General features: G+C 37.3%; 1 protein-coding gene across 7 annotated transcripts in view; it reads right to left on the bottom strand.

Annotated features, from left to right (window-relative positions):
• The window catches only part of Ptprk (protein tyrosine phosphatase, receptor type K), a 555,880-nt gene that overhangs the window by 206,611 nt on the left and 329,431 nt on the right, over window positions 1–19,838 (bottom strand). For all 7 annotated transcript variants that reach the window (XM_004630251.3, XM_004630250.2, XM_004630249.2 and 4 more), the window contains exon 7: window positions 9,515–9,808. In XM_004630251.3, coding sequence (XP_004630308.1) covers window positions 9,515–9,808 — 294 coding nt within the window. The remainder of the gene's footprint in view (window positions 1–9,514; window positions 9,809–19,838) is intronic.

Consider the following 19,838-nt stretch of genomic DNA (forward strand, 5'->3'; position numbering starts at 1 on the left):
TCAGTGATACTGTAAGGGCTGCGTAAATTCGAGAGCATATGTCCAATCGATAAGACTACCAAGTACTCATTAAAGATAATAGAATGCTCTGTAAAAACACAAATAATGGGTTTTCATAGATGCAAGTAGAATAATCAGAAGAGAAAATTAGATAGATAGATCTTATACTTACAAAATCCTTCCAGTACCTTAAGAAATGGTATCAATTATATAACTATTGGTGGGCTAGGGATATTTATTTATTTATTTATTTATTTATTTATTTTTGGCAAATGTGGTATATTGTTCTATTCCATATAAAGTAAGAATTCCACACGATCTTTACAGAGTGGTTCAGCAAGGAATGTGAAGCATCACTCTGCATGTACTGCTGCCTTCTTTGCTCCACCAAGGACAGGAGAGGCTACTGCTGGGCCATCGGACACAGGCTCAGCCACACACATGCACAACGTGAAGAACTCGACATAAGAGAGATTGCGAAACATGAAGAAAGATCTTGAAATCAGGTAAACATTCCTCATCCATGCAATGTTTAAGGTGGTATCCAAACTTCCAAAATAAATGACTCTTACAGATGGGAAGCCTATGTTCTATATTATATTTTTGTACACTGTAGTTTTAAAAGACCTGGCTTTATCAAAGTTATACATCTGCATGTAGCATCAGTACAAAATGATGCTTTTTTCTATTTGATAACAAATAACAGTATCAGCTTAAAATATTTATGTAACAGGTAAATTTTTATTTTATAATTGCTTATAATTCTTTTGTCTTGGAGACAATACATAGGGGTAGAACCCAAAAACATGGTCACAAAAAGAAAGATGAATTATTAAAACTCAGCTTCACTGAGCTGATTGAGCTGAGACAATTAAAATGGACATCCCTCAATGCTTTCTGGGCCATATCATGTATAGTGACAGCTGAATGTGCACAGATTGTGCCTAGGGTGACAAGAAAGGCATCAGTCCCGACCCTGTGAGGTTCATTTGCTACTGGGTTCATGAAATATAGCATTACTTATAAGGCTGCAGATTGAAATTTGCTTTATCTCTTTCAGAAATAAGATTTTTCCTGTGTGTACTTTACATTCATGTCGGTAGAGCGGAAAGAGGATAGGAAAGCCGTCCGTACGCGAGTGAGCTCCTGAAGATGTTGATCCTATGTCCAGCACAAATTAAATGAAAAAATAAGGAGGCACATCTACACACATCGTATTTCTCTTTCAAGAAATTGACCGAGTCACTCACACGGTCCTGAATGTGAATCACAACTCTGATAGCTCGATGCGCACGAGAGTCAGAAGGGCTTATTCAACCATCTTCCCGGCAGCCCACCCTTAAGAACTGGGGCCACCTTTTGCTAGAAGTTGACGCAGTTCCCTTCTTCATTCCAAAGCTAACAGCATATAGACTGACTCTTTTCTTTTTTCTTATAGAAGTAAATAGGATGGGAATATTGCAGACAGGGGTGTTTTCCTCGGTAAAAGGAAAAGTGTCTGAACAAGGCTACGTATCATCATGCCCGCAGAAGCACCCTAGGATGGCAGGCCCTCAGAGGCAGCGTCTCTGGAACTCATGTTCATAATGAACACATCTCAGACTTTGCTCCCTGGATTCTCATCTTTAAAATTCAAATAGGTCATTCTCCTTCATCAGACTCTTTCCTGTTATTATCGTTCAAGCTACTGTTAATAGAGCATTGTATTTATAAAGCCATGTGTATTCCCCAATATCAAATGCAATTCCTAGGGCTTGAGGGGAAATTCAGGGTATGAGACTGAAGCTGTTATTTAAATCATTCCCACCTGTCGGCTTGATGATAGCATGTAAAATTCAATAAAAACAATGAAGCCAATAAAAAGCGGACTTAATGATACCATTAGCAGCCTCACCATGTGGTAAAGTGCTAAGGATAAATATATATCGTGTCATTTTCCTGGTTACCAAATGCTTTTCATCAACAATGTGAGTCAGAGGAGAAAAAAAATCGAGCTGAAAACAACTCCAGTCTCGTTAGTAAAAGTAATTACATTTTTTTTTATTGATAATGTTATCTACGACGAAATGTGCCTCAAACTGAGATGTATAATTAATGGTGCATCCTAGTCCGACGGTAAAACTTTAAAAAGACAGTAGGCAAGAGGCTTTCATAATCAATCATTTCTCTTTCACAGCTCTTATGCTGGCAGCTTCTGACACTATAGATTTGTAGCAAAATGTACAGATCTCTCTCTCTCTCTCTCTCTCTCTCTCTCTCCCTCTCTCTCTCTCTCTCTGCCACCCGAAAAAACTCAAATGCACCTCTCACCCAAGGAAACACATGATAGCATTTCTGCAATCCAGGAGTCCCAGAATTTTTACAAAGCTATCTGAGTGACTGAAAATTGTAATGCCCCCATCTCTTCATGCATATTCCCTGTGTGTGGACAGAAAGTAAACACGTAAGCTACCTTCTCACGTGACACTTGTGTAAGCATTATTTCACAGGTATGGAATGATGGCTAAGGCTATGGATTTTATTTTTCAGCATAAACTTTAATTCATCTCTGTAGGAAAAGTTAACAATGCATTACAAAATTATGTTTTGGAAAAAAATTTCTGCCACTTCATTTGACTTCAGAAATATTTTGTATTTTTATTATAGCACCAGAATGTCAATGCCTTAAGAATAAGATTTCTGTCTCACTAAACTATATCTTCTACAGCCTTGAATGTGATAGTACAAATGGAATCTCAATCAATGTTTTGAAATAAGCAAACCTCCTATTCAATACATAGTAGCTCTTGAATTTGTGCACTATTTAATTTATTTCTCAAAAATAATGCAATATGTTTTTGTTTTGCATGTGTATTACTGATATTGCACACACCACACATTTCAAAACAAAAAATAATTCAAACAATAAAATTAATGAGTCACTTTAAAAAATCTTTAAAATACATTTACTGAAGGAAATTTTCTCAGTTACTAGAGACAGCATATTGCAGAAGCTTTTAGATTTTTGATTCCTCATGTAGAAGGAGACAGGTATTATAGGTATTAGAGGCAAGAGCTCTAAGTACACCCATGTTTTCTCTGTCTGCAGTCTCTGCTTAGATTTAGCCCTCAGTAGCCAATCCGTTTTAAGGAGCTGGGTCGCGTCGCACACCCGCAGTGCCGGCCTGCAGCCCAGGGTGAGGTGGTGCACCAGTGCATGCATCTGGTTCCGGAACCCACAGTGCATCAGTCGTGTTTGTACCTGGGTTCAACCTGGAGCTACCTCTGCTATCCCTCTTGCTCCTGCACCTTTGCCTTTTACTGTGTTTGCAGACTTGCCTCTGCTGACCAGTGGGACATGAAGTACCACGGTGGGTCTGTGTCGCTTTGATGGCCTAGTATTTAACCTCCTACTGCAAATAAAAATTAGAAAAACATAAGAAAAAAAGATTTCCAAAATAAATAAATGTTTTTCAAATAGAAGTACTATCCACATAATCTGAGAAACAAAATCAAGTTATTATTAACAGGGAATCTACATTAGGATTGCATTCTTCTAGACACTTAGGAAAATTGAAGCACTGTTCTCTAGTATATTGTATATACTTTTATCTTTACCTTCCTTTAATTTAACAATAGTACATTGTTTACAAACGTTATTCAAATGCAATAAAGGCAACACATAGGATCATCTAGGGAATTTAGTACATTTTAATTTTTTGTCAAAATGTGTATTGATATGTCATCAATTTATATCCATAAGTGAATATTCCTTACACAGTTCAGCCAAAGTCGTTATTCCCAGAGCACTTCACTTTGCTGTAAGCTCTAACTGAGCGCCAGTGGTAAGCACTCCTTGTGACTGATAACTCTCTTAGACCAGAGTAGAAGTCAATGCTCCCGGTTTGCTGATGAAGCTACTGCCAACAGGCCAAAACCGAACTTCACAATTCAGGGTGAAGGAGCGAACATTATTTTGCTTATATTTTACTTCCATTTTTATTTTAGGAAAGAAAAGAATGCATTTTTAGTAAACGTTTACATGTGACAAGAGATACATTCCTACTCAGTGCATCATGGATCGCCATGTTTCACTAAAAAATTTCCAAGAGTATTAAACTTCAATATACGGGCACTGAGCAGTGCTCCTAACTGTGTAAATACATTATATTTGGACACTCTGAACTGCTGACCTTCCCTACAAGGGATATGCTGCTAAAGTGTCAGTTAATCACAAAGTCGCTCCACAAAGGGCTACCCAGAAGCAGCAGGCAATTTCAAAGAGCAATTTCAACGTGGAATTGCCGAAGTATGCAAGGCAAACAACTCCCAAATGATGGCATATTTTATTTCTAGGTAATAAGAGAAAGAGAAACTATTTTCTTTGCTTCTGTACCAGCTGGCACACCCAGAGGAAACAAACGCACACGAAAATAAAAGTGCATCCTTTCTCTGATTGTTCAATGGAGTTTTTAAATGACTTTCCACTTAAGACAGTCTCATGTTTACGCCATCTTTAAAAATGCATACAGTGTCTGCAGACGCATTATGCGAACGCTAACGCGGGGCAGGCTGCAGAGCAGCAGTGGACTCACCCACCCCTAGGTTGCTACAGAAGCACGAAGCTGACTTAAGTGGCTTCTGCCACTAGAGGATGTCATTACCCCGGCCCAAGTTCAGCAACCCCAAATCAGCCAATGGCCCTTCCCAATGATGCTAATATTCCTCGGAAAGAGAGCCCCAAACAGCCTTGGCAACCGCGCAGGTAAGCATTTTCAGAAAGGAATACAGGAACACAGTTTTTACACTTGTTATTAATGTTTTTAAAACGCAGCATGTATTTAAGTATTGAACACCAATCCACTGTGCTTTCAATAAAAGATAAGAAGTAAACATAAGAAAGCCTCTACTTTCTCAGGGAATAAATTAGTCCTAAAAGTGTATACTCCCTCCAAAATAACACCCAGGATATTGTCAGAATCTAAACAGCTTATAGGATTGACCTGTTCTTAATAAAAATTACAACAAAATGTTAAAAAGAGAGATTTTACTATTGTCTAGTTTCTTGTGTTCTCTATTAGCTTCCTAGTTTTTAAATGTTTAAAAAAATGTCTTAGAAGTTCACATTTACTTATGTGTTTGAAGTGTTGTTTTACAATTCTGGTTACAACAGCGGCCATTGCATGCGCTTGCCTTCTTTTTGAAAAAGTAACTGTCCTAGTAGAGCAGTGGGCCATGGCTGCTGCTTCAGTATGCTGTAAAATCACTAATTTGTTTTGCTAAATTGCCATCTTGTGTATTGCTTATAATCTTCTAACTGGCAAATGCCATGGTCTTCTTGGCCCAAAAGAGACAATCTTGCTCAAAAATGTGTATTCTTTGTTCTAAAAACAAATGTTAATTTTTGCACACTGCATTCAAAACATTTTACAGTTTTGAATGTGTGAATTAGGAATTCTAAATCTGTTACTAAACTAAAATTTAAAAAAAAATGTGTATGCCTCCCAGATTCTACCTGTCATACCTTTGTTTATTCATCTTATACTACACAAAGAAGGGGGAGAATTCGTCTATGATAGGAATTAGAGGAAACGGAAGGAAGCTTTCACCGTACAGGCCAGGGGGTTGGAGCCACCTGGCCAAGCGGTCTAGAACTGGACACGTCACTGACCGAGATTTCTGCTTCCCTGAGTATTAAATTCACCAAGCACAAGAACGACATAAGAACATATCTAACTAAAAACACTGGTGAGGATATAGAACATATCATGATGAACTCACTTTATATATTGGCTCTAAACTAACTCACATCAATACTTAGCTAGAAAGCCTACATTCCCTCCCAAAGTGTAAAATGAATTCATTTAGACAGAAGGATATTTAGCAGACTTGCTGAAAATTTCATGGCAGATTTCTTCCAAGTAAACAACATTTACTACAGCCAGAAATAAAATATCCATGTCTTAAGTGCTTTATAATAGGATTTTAAAAATAGCAAATAATAAGTAATTTACTGTTTGATACTTAGGAGCCTCAAAAGTTGTCTCAGTGTAATACAGAAAAAATGCATTGCAATTTCTGAAGGCCCAAACTAATCATGTATATCTTAGACATTCATGTGAAATTAATATATATTTACAACTAAGAAGTACTTACACTTATCAAAGACTAAGACATAGATGACATTAAAATGGATACTTCCAAATAAGCAATATTAATTCAACCAAATTATATTCATGGTAAAAATTACAATTATAAGTGACATATTCCTGATCCTTATCAATATACAGTATTATATAGATGGAGCACTCAGTGCCACTGCCAATTCTGGGTACCATGATGCCCTTAAATAAAATCATATGGGGACTTCTTCCAAAGGCCATGCTTTGGATCTCAAAGCGAATATTTATCTAGAGTCTAACAATTTTGAAATGTTTGGAATCTTTACTAAAAAGCCATCGATACCAAAGTTAGGCTAAGTTTTATTCTGCTTTGTGGTGATGGAACTGCAGGCACAGGCCACAAGCGGTGCTGCTAGAGTTCAAGCAGTCTTTCTTAAGTTTTAGGAAAGAAAAGTGGATGCTGAAGAGGGGAAATAGAAGAACACCATGATTTTAACTAATACAAATGGTGGATATTTAAAGCTTATCAATTGTTTTGAAATTCTCTTTTTCAGAGATGATTTTAGAAATAGTGTTCCATATATTTGAATAACTTTCCTCTTTTTCTTTTAGAGAAAGATCAGGGGACATTACTGGAATTCATGACCGTGTTTCCCTTCAAATCTACAATGCACTTCAGCAGTCTAATATATATCGCTTCTCTCAAAAAACTCACCTCAGATATAACTGTGGAGGCATTAATTCTATGTGGGACAAAGATTCGCAACACTGGAAATGGTTTCTAAAACAATATCGCTAAAGCTCACACAACAGCAAGTCATTGAGCTTGATATCATTTACCATAAAAGAATATCGACTAAATGTTTTGAAATAAAAGATCACATAAAGCTACTAATGAAATTTCAAAATATCAAGGCATGCTATAAGTTAGAAAGCAGCTATCATGTGAGCTATTTTTCCTCTTTGACCTTCTACATAGACGGAGACTTCCGTGACTAGAACACCTTAAAGCACTGTACAGTCATCTTTTCACTTGTTGCAGTTCAATATGTACTGCAAACATGGCTTTCAATATGGGAAATTGGTGTCCGTTGCCATGGCGCTGATCATAAGCACTGATATTACCCACGGAAGACACAATGCTCTTGAAAAGACGGTCTCCTCCCCTTGCCTTCTCCCTGGCCTTTACACCAATGATCAGTTTCAGATATTTCCTAGATTAGCACAAATTCCATTGCCCACGCATGCACACTGTGGTACTGCTAAGTTTTAAAGACCCATTTGGACGACCAAAAAAGAAGTAAAAATCAAGTCAGACATTTAAGAGAAGTACAGGCAAGAGATGTTGAGAGGGGGACACAGACTATCAAATCATCACTGGTTGCTACATTCTGCATGAACATTATAAAGACAAAAATGCAGAAAAGGGTAATTTTATTAGAAACCCAAAAGGGTAATTTTATAGAAAACTTATGAACAAGTTCCACAGTGAAATGGGTGCTGGTCCGTATTTTCACTTTACCAAGAAATACTAATCTTTTTTTTTTTTTTCAAAGTTTTATTGATAAACAGATAGCAATGAGACAGTTTCAAATCAAATCGGAAGTACAGCTTCAACAAATAATGCACTGCATATATTCTTCTTAGTGGTTAATTGCTGTACAAGATGCGGACTTGTGATCCTATTTACAAACACCATTAGAACAAATCATTCTATTCATTAAGAGAATGCAACTATATATCTATCCCAACCTCTTTGAATACACAGATACAAAATGGACATTCATCGGTATACCCCATTATTTCTAAGTTCCGTTATTGAATATTATAGGTGTGTAAACTCAGCAAAATATTCTAAAAGAGTCCAGTAGCCCATAATAGCATTGGGTCTTTTGTTTAACTGGCAATGTCAGAAATTATTGACCTGAGTCCCCCACAGCTCAACTTAACAGCATGGCTTTATTTCTTACAAGAAATACTAATCTTGGAACATGTTGTGAACTAGTTCTCCTTCTCTGCACCACCTGCTTTCAGTGTCTTCTCTACTCTACTTGAGGTTGTGTCTAGCTCGCCTCTCCTGCAGAAAGTTTATCTACTGCTAAAAGAATGCTTCCATCACCAGACCTTGAGCAGGAAGGAGAACCTCCAAACAGTACTTTAAATAAACTCTAGGACTTCAGCTCAGTGGTGAACACAAACAGGATTATCTAGGATCAAATGCTTTTCAAATAACAGATTAAATATGGTACCAATTAATAAATTAGTAAATTCACTAATTTACTCATCTCTACTGCCTTCATTTCAAATGAATAGGTAAGTCCATAAATTTTCTTTAGGAAATATTTTTAATAGGTGTTTTAAATACATTAAAATTTATCTGGCTTGACAACTATTAACAGATTGGAGTTTATCAGGGGACAGAATGGGTTTTGTTTCAATTGTAAATCACTTTTCCTGGTGAGTACCCAGATAATATTGCAGACCACAACTAAATCCTCAAGAAACAAGATACGTTATATACACATTTATATTTTTGTTCTCTGTTTTCAGAAGCAGACCTATCAAATGGCCAAGGGAGGTATTTCAATAAAATGGTTGACGAATATAAGATATATTTTAAGCTACTCTGAAAATTAACTTTTTCCTAATAAACACTTCTGAAACAATGTACCCAGATAACTTCCATGATTAAAATTTTAGTGGCATTTGGTAGACAGCTAACAATTCCTCCCATTTTAACAGCAGCATGTAATAAGGAGCCAGGAATCCTGAATATGTTTTATTTCTTTTTCTTTTCTTCTTTATTTTTCCACACACTATTACTTTCATAGTTCTGTATCAGGCATGGCAACAGTAATGAGAAAGCCTAAACATGTAATGAAAATCTTTCTGTATTCTACAGCTGGTCGTCAAGCTGCTAAGCTAATTTTCAAAGGATTTTTTCAATAGAATAGCTGTCTCAAGGAGGCATTTTTCAATTGTCCTGAGTAACTTCTCCTATTTATCCTATATGATAAGGCCTGCATATGGACTAAAATATTATTAAAGAGGATGACTTCCTCATAGTACAAACATATTCAGTATTTCTTAAACTGAAAAGACTTCTTCTGCCCAGCAACACTTTCACCCACAGCTATTACAAATGTATGGATTGAATACATAAAAGGCTCACTGAAACTACCATGCAGGAAATGAATTTGTTTTTACAGTAACACTAGAATGAAAGAAGCAGACACTGCTGTGAAGTCAGCTAAGTTATGACATCATCAAGGCAACGCATTATTGCAGAGGGCCTCTGCTTGTGTGGCTACATCATGAGCGAAGCCATCAGAACTGTAGTATTGTAGGTGTGCTGCACTCCTTGGGTCACTTGTCACATGTCTCTACAAGGTACAATGGCCCTCCAGCCTTACCTGCACATTTGGTCCTGGTGATCAGCGGAGGTCCTGGCAGCCCTGTTCCACCTTCCCCAGGTCTGGTAAGGAGGACACGGATCTCATATTCAGTGTCTGGATCTAAATGCCATAATTTGTAAGTTGGAGCGTTGACGGCATGGGTTTCCGTCCAGGATCCTGACGTCATCCGATATTCCACCTCTTTCAGGATAATGGGCCCATCACCAATGATGGAGTTGGCATTCAGTTGAATCAGCAAATACGTGGGCCCAACGCCCAGCAGCTGGGGAGGAGCGATGGGCCGGGGCGGTTCTAGGACAGAAGAGTGTGCACTGTAATTAGATCTAAGGCATTACAAACAGAGATACATAAATGTCTCTCAAAGCCTAAAGGCTTAGTGAATGATCACTTTAGGAGTACATGATAAATATTTAAAGAGAAAGCAGACAGGAGTGGTCTGGCAAATGTACTTTTAAGAGCAAACGCTTTCATGAAGGCTATGATCATTTTAGCATGAGTTTGCTTCCATAAACTAGTAAAGATACAATAAACAAGACACAGAAAGAAAAGCAAATTGGAGATGAAAAACTTTCATTAGCCACCATGACAGTAGAGCTGATCTCTTGATATTTTGTTCTACTCATGAAGGACAGTGAAGAGGTTCTTTCCATTCTGTTCCTGCTTTATTTTTACCTCTTCAGTATTCCCGTAGATGAGTTGAGGAGAAAGGCTCAGTGAAGGCTGGCATGAAAGCTAAGGATGGACGCGGACCTAATCCTGTACACCCAGCTCGCAGTAGGAGCAAACTGACCGGCAGGAAAAATCACAAATCACTACTTCTCGCGGGCCTTTGGGAGCCACCCGGGATAAGATAATCTGGCACAAATCAAATGAAGGTCAAAGGCACAATGCAAGTTAATTTTTTGATAGTTTCAGAGGTTTTGTTTGCAAGAAATGTTGGGCAACATTATTTTAATAGTTAAATTTATAGAAATATGAATGATGTGTGACAGCATCTGCTGCCACTGACAATGACGCAAGTGAGAGGGAAGGCAGGACTCTCTGCAGGATTTTGCAGCTCAAGCTCTGTCTATTTAGTTGTGCATAGGAAATATTAAGTCACGAAGAGGTAATCAGTGCAGTGAGATCAGTGGGGGGTTGCTTTGAACTTGTGGAACACTTCTCACATATTTCAGGGAAATTAAAGTACTTTAATGGAAGGCATTCATCTTAATAAGGTGGTCATTGTCCTTAAATTCACTTGAAGTTATTTTTCCAGATAGAACGATTGACATTAAATGCAACCACACAACACTCTCCCCTGACCCACCCCAGGCAGAGATGGGCAGCAGGAGACACAATTACAGGGAAGTCAGGAAGAGCCAGCCAGGGACTTTCAAACTGGATTTTCTATTTAATGGTGATGCGCGCCATGGGAAACAATGCAAAGCAGAAAAGAAATCAATCCATGGAGAAGTTTTGCCATCTCGGAGAGGTTTAAATGAAATGAGATTTTTCAGCTGGACATGAAGATTTGCTTTTTAATTGTACTTTCATAAACATTACTTGTGTAAAAAGCCCCTGAATACAAACATCTCTACTCTTGTTAGCCTGGATCTCTCCATAGACTAAGAGCATTCTTAAGAAGATTTCTTCATATTTCATAGGGAAATTACCTATTTAGTAGCTACGAATTCTATCATACTTTATAGCATGCCCACATAGTGGGTATCCATGTAATATTGTGGGTAAGAAAACTATTACAATAAATCCATAAATTTACTATTTTAAACTGAGATTTATATGAAAAATACCTCATACATTGTGATAAAGGAAAGCAGGTGTAACACAATATTTTATCCTCTAAAAATGCTAAAAAGTATAAATAATTCATCTAAATCATCATGACTCATTAAGGAAATCACAAACTAGCAATTAAAAGAATAAAATAAACTAGTAGTTAATCATATTCATGTTTAGAACAAATATAAAACTACCATGAAAAGAGATAAAATATGTTCTATAAATGAATATGTTTAGAGCTATTTCTATGGAAAATAGTTCTGAACACCTGGTTTATAAACTTTAACTATAAAATGTTTACTAAAGATTTGCTAATGATTTCAAACAATATGTAGGTAAAGTAGTTTTCTAGGAGGAGTATTTCCAGTTCAAAAGTGAACGCAATGAAGTTAATCTCAAAAGAGTATGCTTAAACGAAACAAAAACACCTTAGACTTTTCATTGCTCAGCTAATACAAAACATAGGAACATATTTCATATCATGACATTCTCTCTACTAGCCGAACTTTTCCAGTCACAATTTACAAAAGTCTCAAAATTTGTTAAACTTTTAATAGGGAGAAACTCAAATGAAATTGAATGGAGAAATGAACATAATGGAAAAAATGCAAATGTCTTCTCAGACTTTCTAAATGTTGCACTTATTTCAAAAAACAGCCTGTATTTGTGAATAAACCAAATTGCCTCATCTTTGCAACGCTTCTTTTCCTTCCAGATGGTTCACATACTAATTTAAGCTACAGCAGGAAACAATGCTACACTCTGAGCTTCCCGGGCTTCAACCTATAGTAGCAACACCACACACTTTTATAGCTTAACAGTGACGTGGACAGTGTGACACTTTGAATGCTCAGTGAAAAGGAACAATAGGTGAAAAGCTTATGGGTAGTAAACTTCGGTTGATGGGCAGGTTTATAAGAACTCCAAAACTGGACCTTGCACATGACTATGAACTTCAGATCTCACCCCTCAAAACCTTGAGGTCTTCTCACAGAGACCAAGGAGTTGACAAAAGGAGGAGAGTGAAAGATGTGAAAGAAAAGAAAGGGAAGTAAAAAGCTACAGAAAACACAATACAAGAAACAAGTGTAGGGCCGGGGAGATAGCTCAGTAGAATAGGTGCTTGCCTGGCAAGCACAAGGGCCTGAGTTCAATCCCTGGTTCCTCAAAAAAAAAAAAAAAAAAAAAAAGAAAGAAAGAAAGAAAGAAAAGAAAAGAAAAGAAAGAAGAGAAAAAAAAAAAAAAAAAAAAAGAGAGAGAGAAGAAAAGGAAAGAAACAAGTGTTGCATTTCATCTGGTATTTCTCTCTATAAGTAAAATGAAATCGAAATCAGAAGGCCTCGTTTCAAAACTTGCATGTGTAGAAATAGCAGTGTACACCTGAATATGTTAACTTTGAATTTCAAGTTCTTTATTAGTAGATAAGGCACTATTTGAAGAAATTTTAAAGACTGTATGTTTCTAAATATATCAACAAGCTCTATATGTGGTGCTATTTTGCTTTGTTTTCACCTGTGTCAGAAAGCATACATTTTTAAAACCAGACATTAATATCCACCACTAGTATTATAAATGAAGAAATTGATGTAAAGAAAGCCTTGTCCTGAAGAATGCCAGCATGTCACTGGTGAGTTTTACATCTTGCTTGCAGTGATTGGGCAGAAAGCGGGGGAGGAAGCCTAATAATCAAAGTAGGAGCTCGAACTGGGCACAGTGGCGATATTCAGAGAGGCCCGGAAGCACACACCCTGAGTAACAGCAGCATGATAACAAGTGAAGCTCACATTAAAGAGACTAATATCCCACGACATAGTAAGTGTTTTCTCTTGGAGATAAAAAAAAATAGCCTTAGATTAGCATATATATTTTGTTTCCAGACCCTTGAGAACAAGGAGATTTATTTATAAAAATCTCTATTCATTTCAATAAATTATGCATGAATTTTAATCAGTTATCAAATGCACAAGTAATTGTTCCACGGTGATATTAATATTCTTCAAAACTTAATATACTACCAGCCCCGGAGGTGGTACAAGGAAATCCCTACTGGACACTAGGTAGTAACTCAAGTGTGCAGTCCACAAGACGCAAGAGCCACTTCACCCGTGTTGCCAGCTAACTTTAGGCTGATGACTTCCATCCACCATCCTAAAGCCTGCCTATTATAAAATTATTAAAATATACTAGTGGTGGATATTAATGTCTGGTTTTAAAAATGTATGCTTTCTGACACAGGTGAAAACAAAGCAAAATAGCACCACATATAGAGCTTGTTGATATATTTAGAAACATACAGTCTTTAAAATTTCTTCAAATAGTGCCTTATCTACTAATAAAGAACTTGAACTTACAAATTGAAATTGTTTCATTTGTTTTTTTCTATTTCAGATACTTTCTCAAAGTGTATTGAAATCAAGCAAATAATTATGAAAATATAGTGTCATCTAATTATTTCTATGTCAGTAGTGTTTTACAAATATGCATCACTTATCAAAATTCAGTTAATCGGGCCGGCCAAAGGGCTCAGCAGATTAAAGCACCTACAAGCAGGTGCAGGGGCCGGGGGTTCGATCCTCTGGCCTGCAGTGCTGGACCTGCCCCCAGGGCATGCTGAGACAGCAATTGAGACTGGGCGTGGTGGCACACGCCTGTAATCCTAGCTTTTGAGAGACTGTAAACAGGTCCCATCTAGTAGTGAGAACCTGAACACTCTGTAGACCCTTCCCTAAAATACAAAAAGAAAAAAAAAAAATCAGTTAATCGATAAAATGCAAAATCAGAAAAACTACGGAGCCAGGAAATGTCAGTAACATAGGAAATATCAAAGCAAGTCCCATTTTTACACCCGTCTTTCCAGATAGATAAATGAAATACCTCTCAAGCTAGTGCCTTCCTAATTGCTTTATGTATTTGCCCCAGAGGCTTTGTTATAAAGTATCCCAAGTTTAACCTCCAGAAATGGAAGCAGTCAGTAATATTAGAATGACCTCCTTTGCCTGCTGGCCCATATTCTTGCCCCATCAAAAGAAAGCAAAACAACAACAAAGAAGCACACTTTTCTCTCACAATGTTTGAATCCAGAAAACCAACATCACTGTCAGAAGACACCAGAACTTCCTGCGGAGTGAGGTAAGAATCAGAGCCTTCCTCCTTCAAACTCCTAGCTGCTGCCAGAATCATTTGTTTAGAAACCATATGTTTCAATCTCTTAATCCATACTCAGATTATGTTCTCTTCTGTCTGCAGTCATAGCTCTCCCAGCGTTCCACTTAAAGGGTCACTGCTGGTTAGCTTTAGGCCTGAGATGGACAGTTGAAGATACTCCTTTATGGTTTATATCCAGATGCCCCAAGCTTCATGTGCTCTCCTGTGGTACTCTGGACAGGTGACTGGACCAAGGGCCTTAGTGAATTTGACCACTGGTGAGTTTACAGCTGATTTGCTGTTAGGAACAGGGATGTGGGTCAGAAGGAGTATGTCTCTGGGGGGACAACCTGGAAGGATTTCTCTCTTCCTGGCTCCTCTCTTCACTGTCCTGTGATTCCCAGCAACATGATCTGCTTCTCTGCCAATCTCCTCAGCCACACCATGCTGGCTCGGACCACCTGGCTGCAGACTGAAACCTCCACACCCTGGGAAACCCACACAGTAAACCTTTCCTCCTTTAAGTCGTGGGTGCCAGGTATCCTGTGTCAGTGCTGAGAAAGTAAGGCATGAAGCATTTCAAATTCTTTAATGAAATCATGTTTACACAAATTTTCCCACTGTAGGAGGTAATAAACATCTACAGCTTCCAGAACCTGACATGTTTCGGGGGATATGCTTTAGCTCACCACAGACACTGACAAAGACTCCATCAATCTGCCTGGGAGATAGCTGAATTCTAGGGGTTTTTTTCTAGTTAATACAAAGCTTGGGAGTAGAAAGTGCCTCCCTTGAAAGTTTTCTAGCTAGATTTAAAGCACTGTAATTGTAAAAAAGCTTGGCATTGCATCTCTATTATGATTTTATTTTACTATTTGTCATAGAAGGAAATGACAAGAGATTATGAATATTAAAATGGCCACAAGAGTTGATGTTCTTTGCCATATATTTAAATTCCTGTAAATTTTAACATTAGAATGCTTTCCACAGACACCAAGAACAATTGTTTCCCTAATTTTTTAATCATTCCTTTGAATGAAAGAATCATGTCAATGTCAGTTTTATTTCACTTATTTAGTGTCTGCCACAATGCATCTTGATGAGCTTCTCATTTCTGCTTTATAAAAGGTTCACTGTCTCAATGTTTCTCGCTGGTCAATTGTCACCCAGCTTACCTATTAGATGTTCAAGTAAAGAAAAATTAACATTATAGAAACAGAGAAAGGAAAACACCATTGTACCAAATAATGCAGTGATTTATTTTAGAAGCGCCTCTATAATAATTTTTGAATTATTTTAAATTACATTTCAATAGGCTAAGAATATATTTGAATGGTACTTGAGTGTTTCAAGGAATTTGAATTAATATAAGTAATGTATATAGGGAGGTAACCTTTGCTCTCATAAGAAGTAAAAAATAGATTATTCATTATTAGAAGTGTTTTCTTTGGGCATTCAGGATAATATGTGCGGCAATATGATTTATTTCATTTTTTGCCTAGATATTAAAACCTGAACTACACACTTCAAAAGTCTTAGGTTAATCTAACAAGGTTTCTCCTAGATTTCCTTTTAATAAAGTGCAGTCAAGATATATTTATAAGATGAATATTCTTTTAAAATTTCTAGATTTTTTTTTTGATACTTTATCTTTTATTCTAACAAATTCCTTAAGCAGCCAAATACATCTCTAATCTCTTTTCTGGCTCCCAGGTCCGAATTTTAACTCCTGTCAGGGATGTGGCCAAGTGTTGCTACATTTCTTTATAGAACTTACTCTTAAGTTTATTTAAATATTTGTGAGCTGATAGAACACTTAAATAATCATTTGTTTATTATAATTCCTCCAAAATCTAATAATGCAAAATGATGGCTCTAAATTCAATTGCTATCACATATCTGGCTCTTAATCTTGCACTGTCATTGAAAGGCAGGGAAGATGTCAAAAAGTCTGGGTGTTATACAAACTTGTGGGCGTAGCCCACACCCAAGTCAAGAACAGTGTCAATCCAAAGGAACTACTTCAGTGGATCATGGTCTAGAACGAGGTCAGATGAGGGTTAGCGAAGCGACGTCCAACCATAGAGACAAGGGTGCGTACTGCTCCCAGGGCCCTGCACTCAACGTAGTTCACACAAAATAACTTCTGAGAATCGGAGGTGAGCTTTCAGGGGTCAAAACCAGAAAAACCACTGCATTTACATCACTTAATTTCCATTTATTGAGAGCACAAGAAAGCAGGATATGGAGAAAGAGAACCCAGACCTTGTACAGGCTTGGCCAGGACCGAGGAGCCCGAGGGAAGGAGCACAAGCACATAGCCTGCACACGAGCAAGTGAGCTGAGAGGAGTTTTTGGAAATAACCCATCAGTGATATCAAGAAATAAAGATGTGCTCATTAAAAAACATAATTGCACTTCTAGAAATTTATTTTAAGGAGATACATTAAATCTTTGCTCAGAAGGGCAAAAGTTAATCAATGTATTCAACAATATTAAAGTGTGGTCTAGTCAAGCAGTAGACTTCTACACAAGAATGCAAATTATGGAGGATATTCATTTCCATCTTGAGGCAGGTCCCTGGAGGAGGATGTATCAACTACTACCTCCGTTGGAAGAAAGTATCCAAAAAGCTAATAGCACTGATTGGGGAACAACGAGAACTTGAACGAATTAGCTTTTTCTTTTATGTCTGTAATTAATAAAATTTGTAAAGCGTTCATAAAACTTTCTCACCATTACATTGCCAGGGTTTTTTGCAGTGTGGAAAAAACTTAAAACTGTCCTTACAGAAAGAAGGTCTGGCTCCACAGCACCCAGAGGGACAAAGTTCTATGTGTCGCTGCGAGAAAAATTACCTAACCTTTACCTGATCCTGACAAGAAAATTCATAGCACAACTTCAGCCAGGGAGTTGTTACCTGGACATGGTGATGTTTGTGCACTTATTTATTTATTAATTAAAAATTTATTTTCTGATGTGGAAATTAAGACCTCAAGAAATAAGATGAACTACCACTTACTCTGAAGCATGCAGCTAACCAATTGCTCTGAAGTTGATCCACGGCACCTCCAAACTGTTACTATTTAATTAAAGGAGTTAGTTGACTGGAACAAAGGAAGACTTTCTAAGCAATTGCTTAGTGACCAAGTGGCAGCTGGTGATTTATCCAGCTTGTAAAAGGAGGGCACCATTACAAACCTAGCAATAACTCTTTTTAGTCCTTTCAGAAAATCAGATCAATTAAAAAGTGTCTTCATAGAAAAAGTCCCTCTGTACATATTTCAGGATTATGCATGCATGGTGTAAATGAGGAATTAGATACAAATATAAAATTCTGATGCCAACTATGCCACACTATACAGCAGATTTGGCCTTCAAGTTCTACAAGAAATGCATATTCTTATTTTAAAACTTAGACTTGTGGCACCATTCTGCTTAATCTCTAGGACATGACGCTTTCACAGCCTAAATTGCTGAAATAAGAAGAATCATTTTCGCAGTGTAACTACAAATTTTGCATAGTGAATTTTATATCCTGTGTACTACCAGGCTATTTCGTTCATCCTGATTTGAAAACACCGCTGCAATAACTTTATTACCTTCTCAAAATAAAAAAGTACACTGCTTTACATTTGTCAGCAGAAACTGAAAACAAAGTTAGGTCCTACTTAAGGTATATGAAAAGGAGAAAGGATTTTCAGAGGTGAAGTTGATTTCTTCTCCAGACTGAAAAGATACAACTGCAAGATATTGGGATTTGTATCTTATTTTGTCCAAAGACTACTCTCTTATTCACCAGTAACAATTCAATGAACTGGTTCAGAATTATAAATGTTGTTAAATTGTAATAATTTAAAGGAACATTTTTTAGGGATACAAACCAACTATGATGAAATCTATGAGTCCTTTAGAGTGAACCATCATATCTAATAAATATGGAAGGTTGCTCCTACAGTCGTTTGATTGCTCAGTTCAGCTTCGTGGGTGCTCAGACTATTCATAGTATCTCAAGGAAAGAACATCCCGCTGACTCTGAGAATAACAGCTCAGTAGAAAAACCAGGAAAGCCGTCCACTCTATGTGTAGTTCCCTTCAATTCAGAGGCATCAAAGGGCAATGATATCATTAGTTCATAAGCCAATCCATCATCATTATGAGGCAGAAGAAAATTAGATAGATAGATAGATAGATAGATAGATAGATAGATAGAGCAGGAGCAGAGGGACATGGTGGCAAAGACAATGCACGGCACAGTAAAATATTAAATGATATTAAAAGGTTCTATGGCACATTCTCTTCTCCATTCTAGATTACTGTGAAAGGGATTTGAACTACAATGACATCATCCAAACTCCCTTCACATGACTACCTGGTAAGACATATGAGCTGGATCCAGCAGGAAAGGGATGCTAATTAAAAGAAAATTTCTTCAATAGCATTGACTGTATTTCTCTCTCTCTGACATCTGTGCACACACATACACACACACACACACACACACTATATATATATATATATATATATATATATATATATATATATATAAAATTATATGTACCTCCTGATTCTTCAACATCTACAATTTAAACACATAAACAATTTTCATTATCTTAAATTCTAAATTTTAATATTTTAAAACCGAGCAATTAGAAGAACTTCATAGCACTTATTTGTAGCCAAGTATAGTACAGCTTGGTAATTTGGCTCCTAGGTCTAAGTGCTTCGTTGTATTGACCCACTGTAACAGAGTCCACAAAAGCATGTGCTCATTAGGAGTATCTGCTCTGTGACCATCCTAAGCATGTTTGAAATGGCACATGGGAAGCCACAGACAGACAGCTATGCTTTCCATGTGAGGATTCAGAGTGGCAAAGCCCTCATGAGATACCACCCAGGACCTCTACTAGTGACCCTAGTTTCCAGGGGGGTAAACTGTAAGATTTTATTTGCCCCAAGTTAATTAGAGGGACTGCGATTTAGCTTCAATTTTTACATGACTCTGAAAAGTAGAGTAGTAGTTCTTTTATTGGCAAGGTATATCCCTATATTTGTAAGTGATGTGTTACTTTTTTGATAAAAAGAAACTGCAAGGGGGCTGAGGAGATGGCTCAGTGGAAAAAGCGCTTCCTTGGCAAGCACAAGGTCCTGAGTTCAATCCCCGGTTCCACCCAAAAAAAGAAAGTGTGGTGCAGCTGTCCTGGTCCTGGCAGACAAGGAAACTTGTAGGGCTGGGGAGATAGCACAGTAGAATATGTGTTTCCCTGGCAAGTGCAGGATCCTGAATTCAATCCCTGGTACAAGAAGAAGAAGGAGAAGGAGAAGGAGAAGGAGAAGGAGAAGGAGAAGGAGAAGGAGAAGGAGAAGGAGAAGGAGAAGGAGAAGGAGAAGGAGA

Source organism: Octodon degus, unplaced genomic scaffold (assembly GCF_000260255.1).
Source record: "Octodon degus isolate 3935 unplaced genomic scaffold, OctDeg1.0 scaffold00034, whole genome shotgun sequence".
Lineage (NCBI taxonomy): Eukaryota > Metazoa > Chordata > Mammalia > Rodentia > Octodontidae > Octodon > Octodon degus.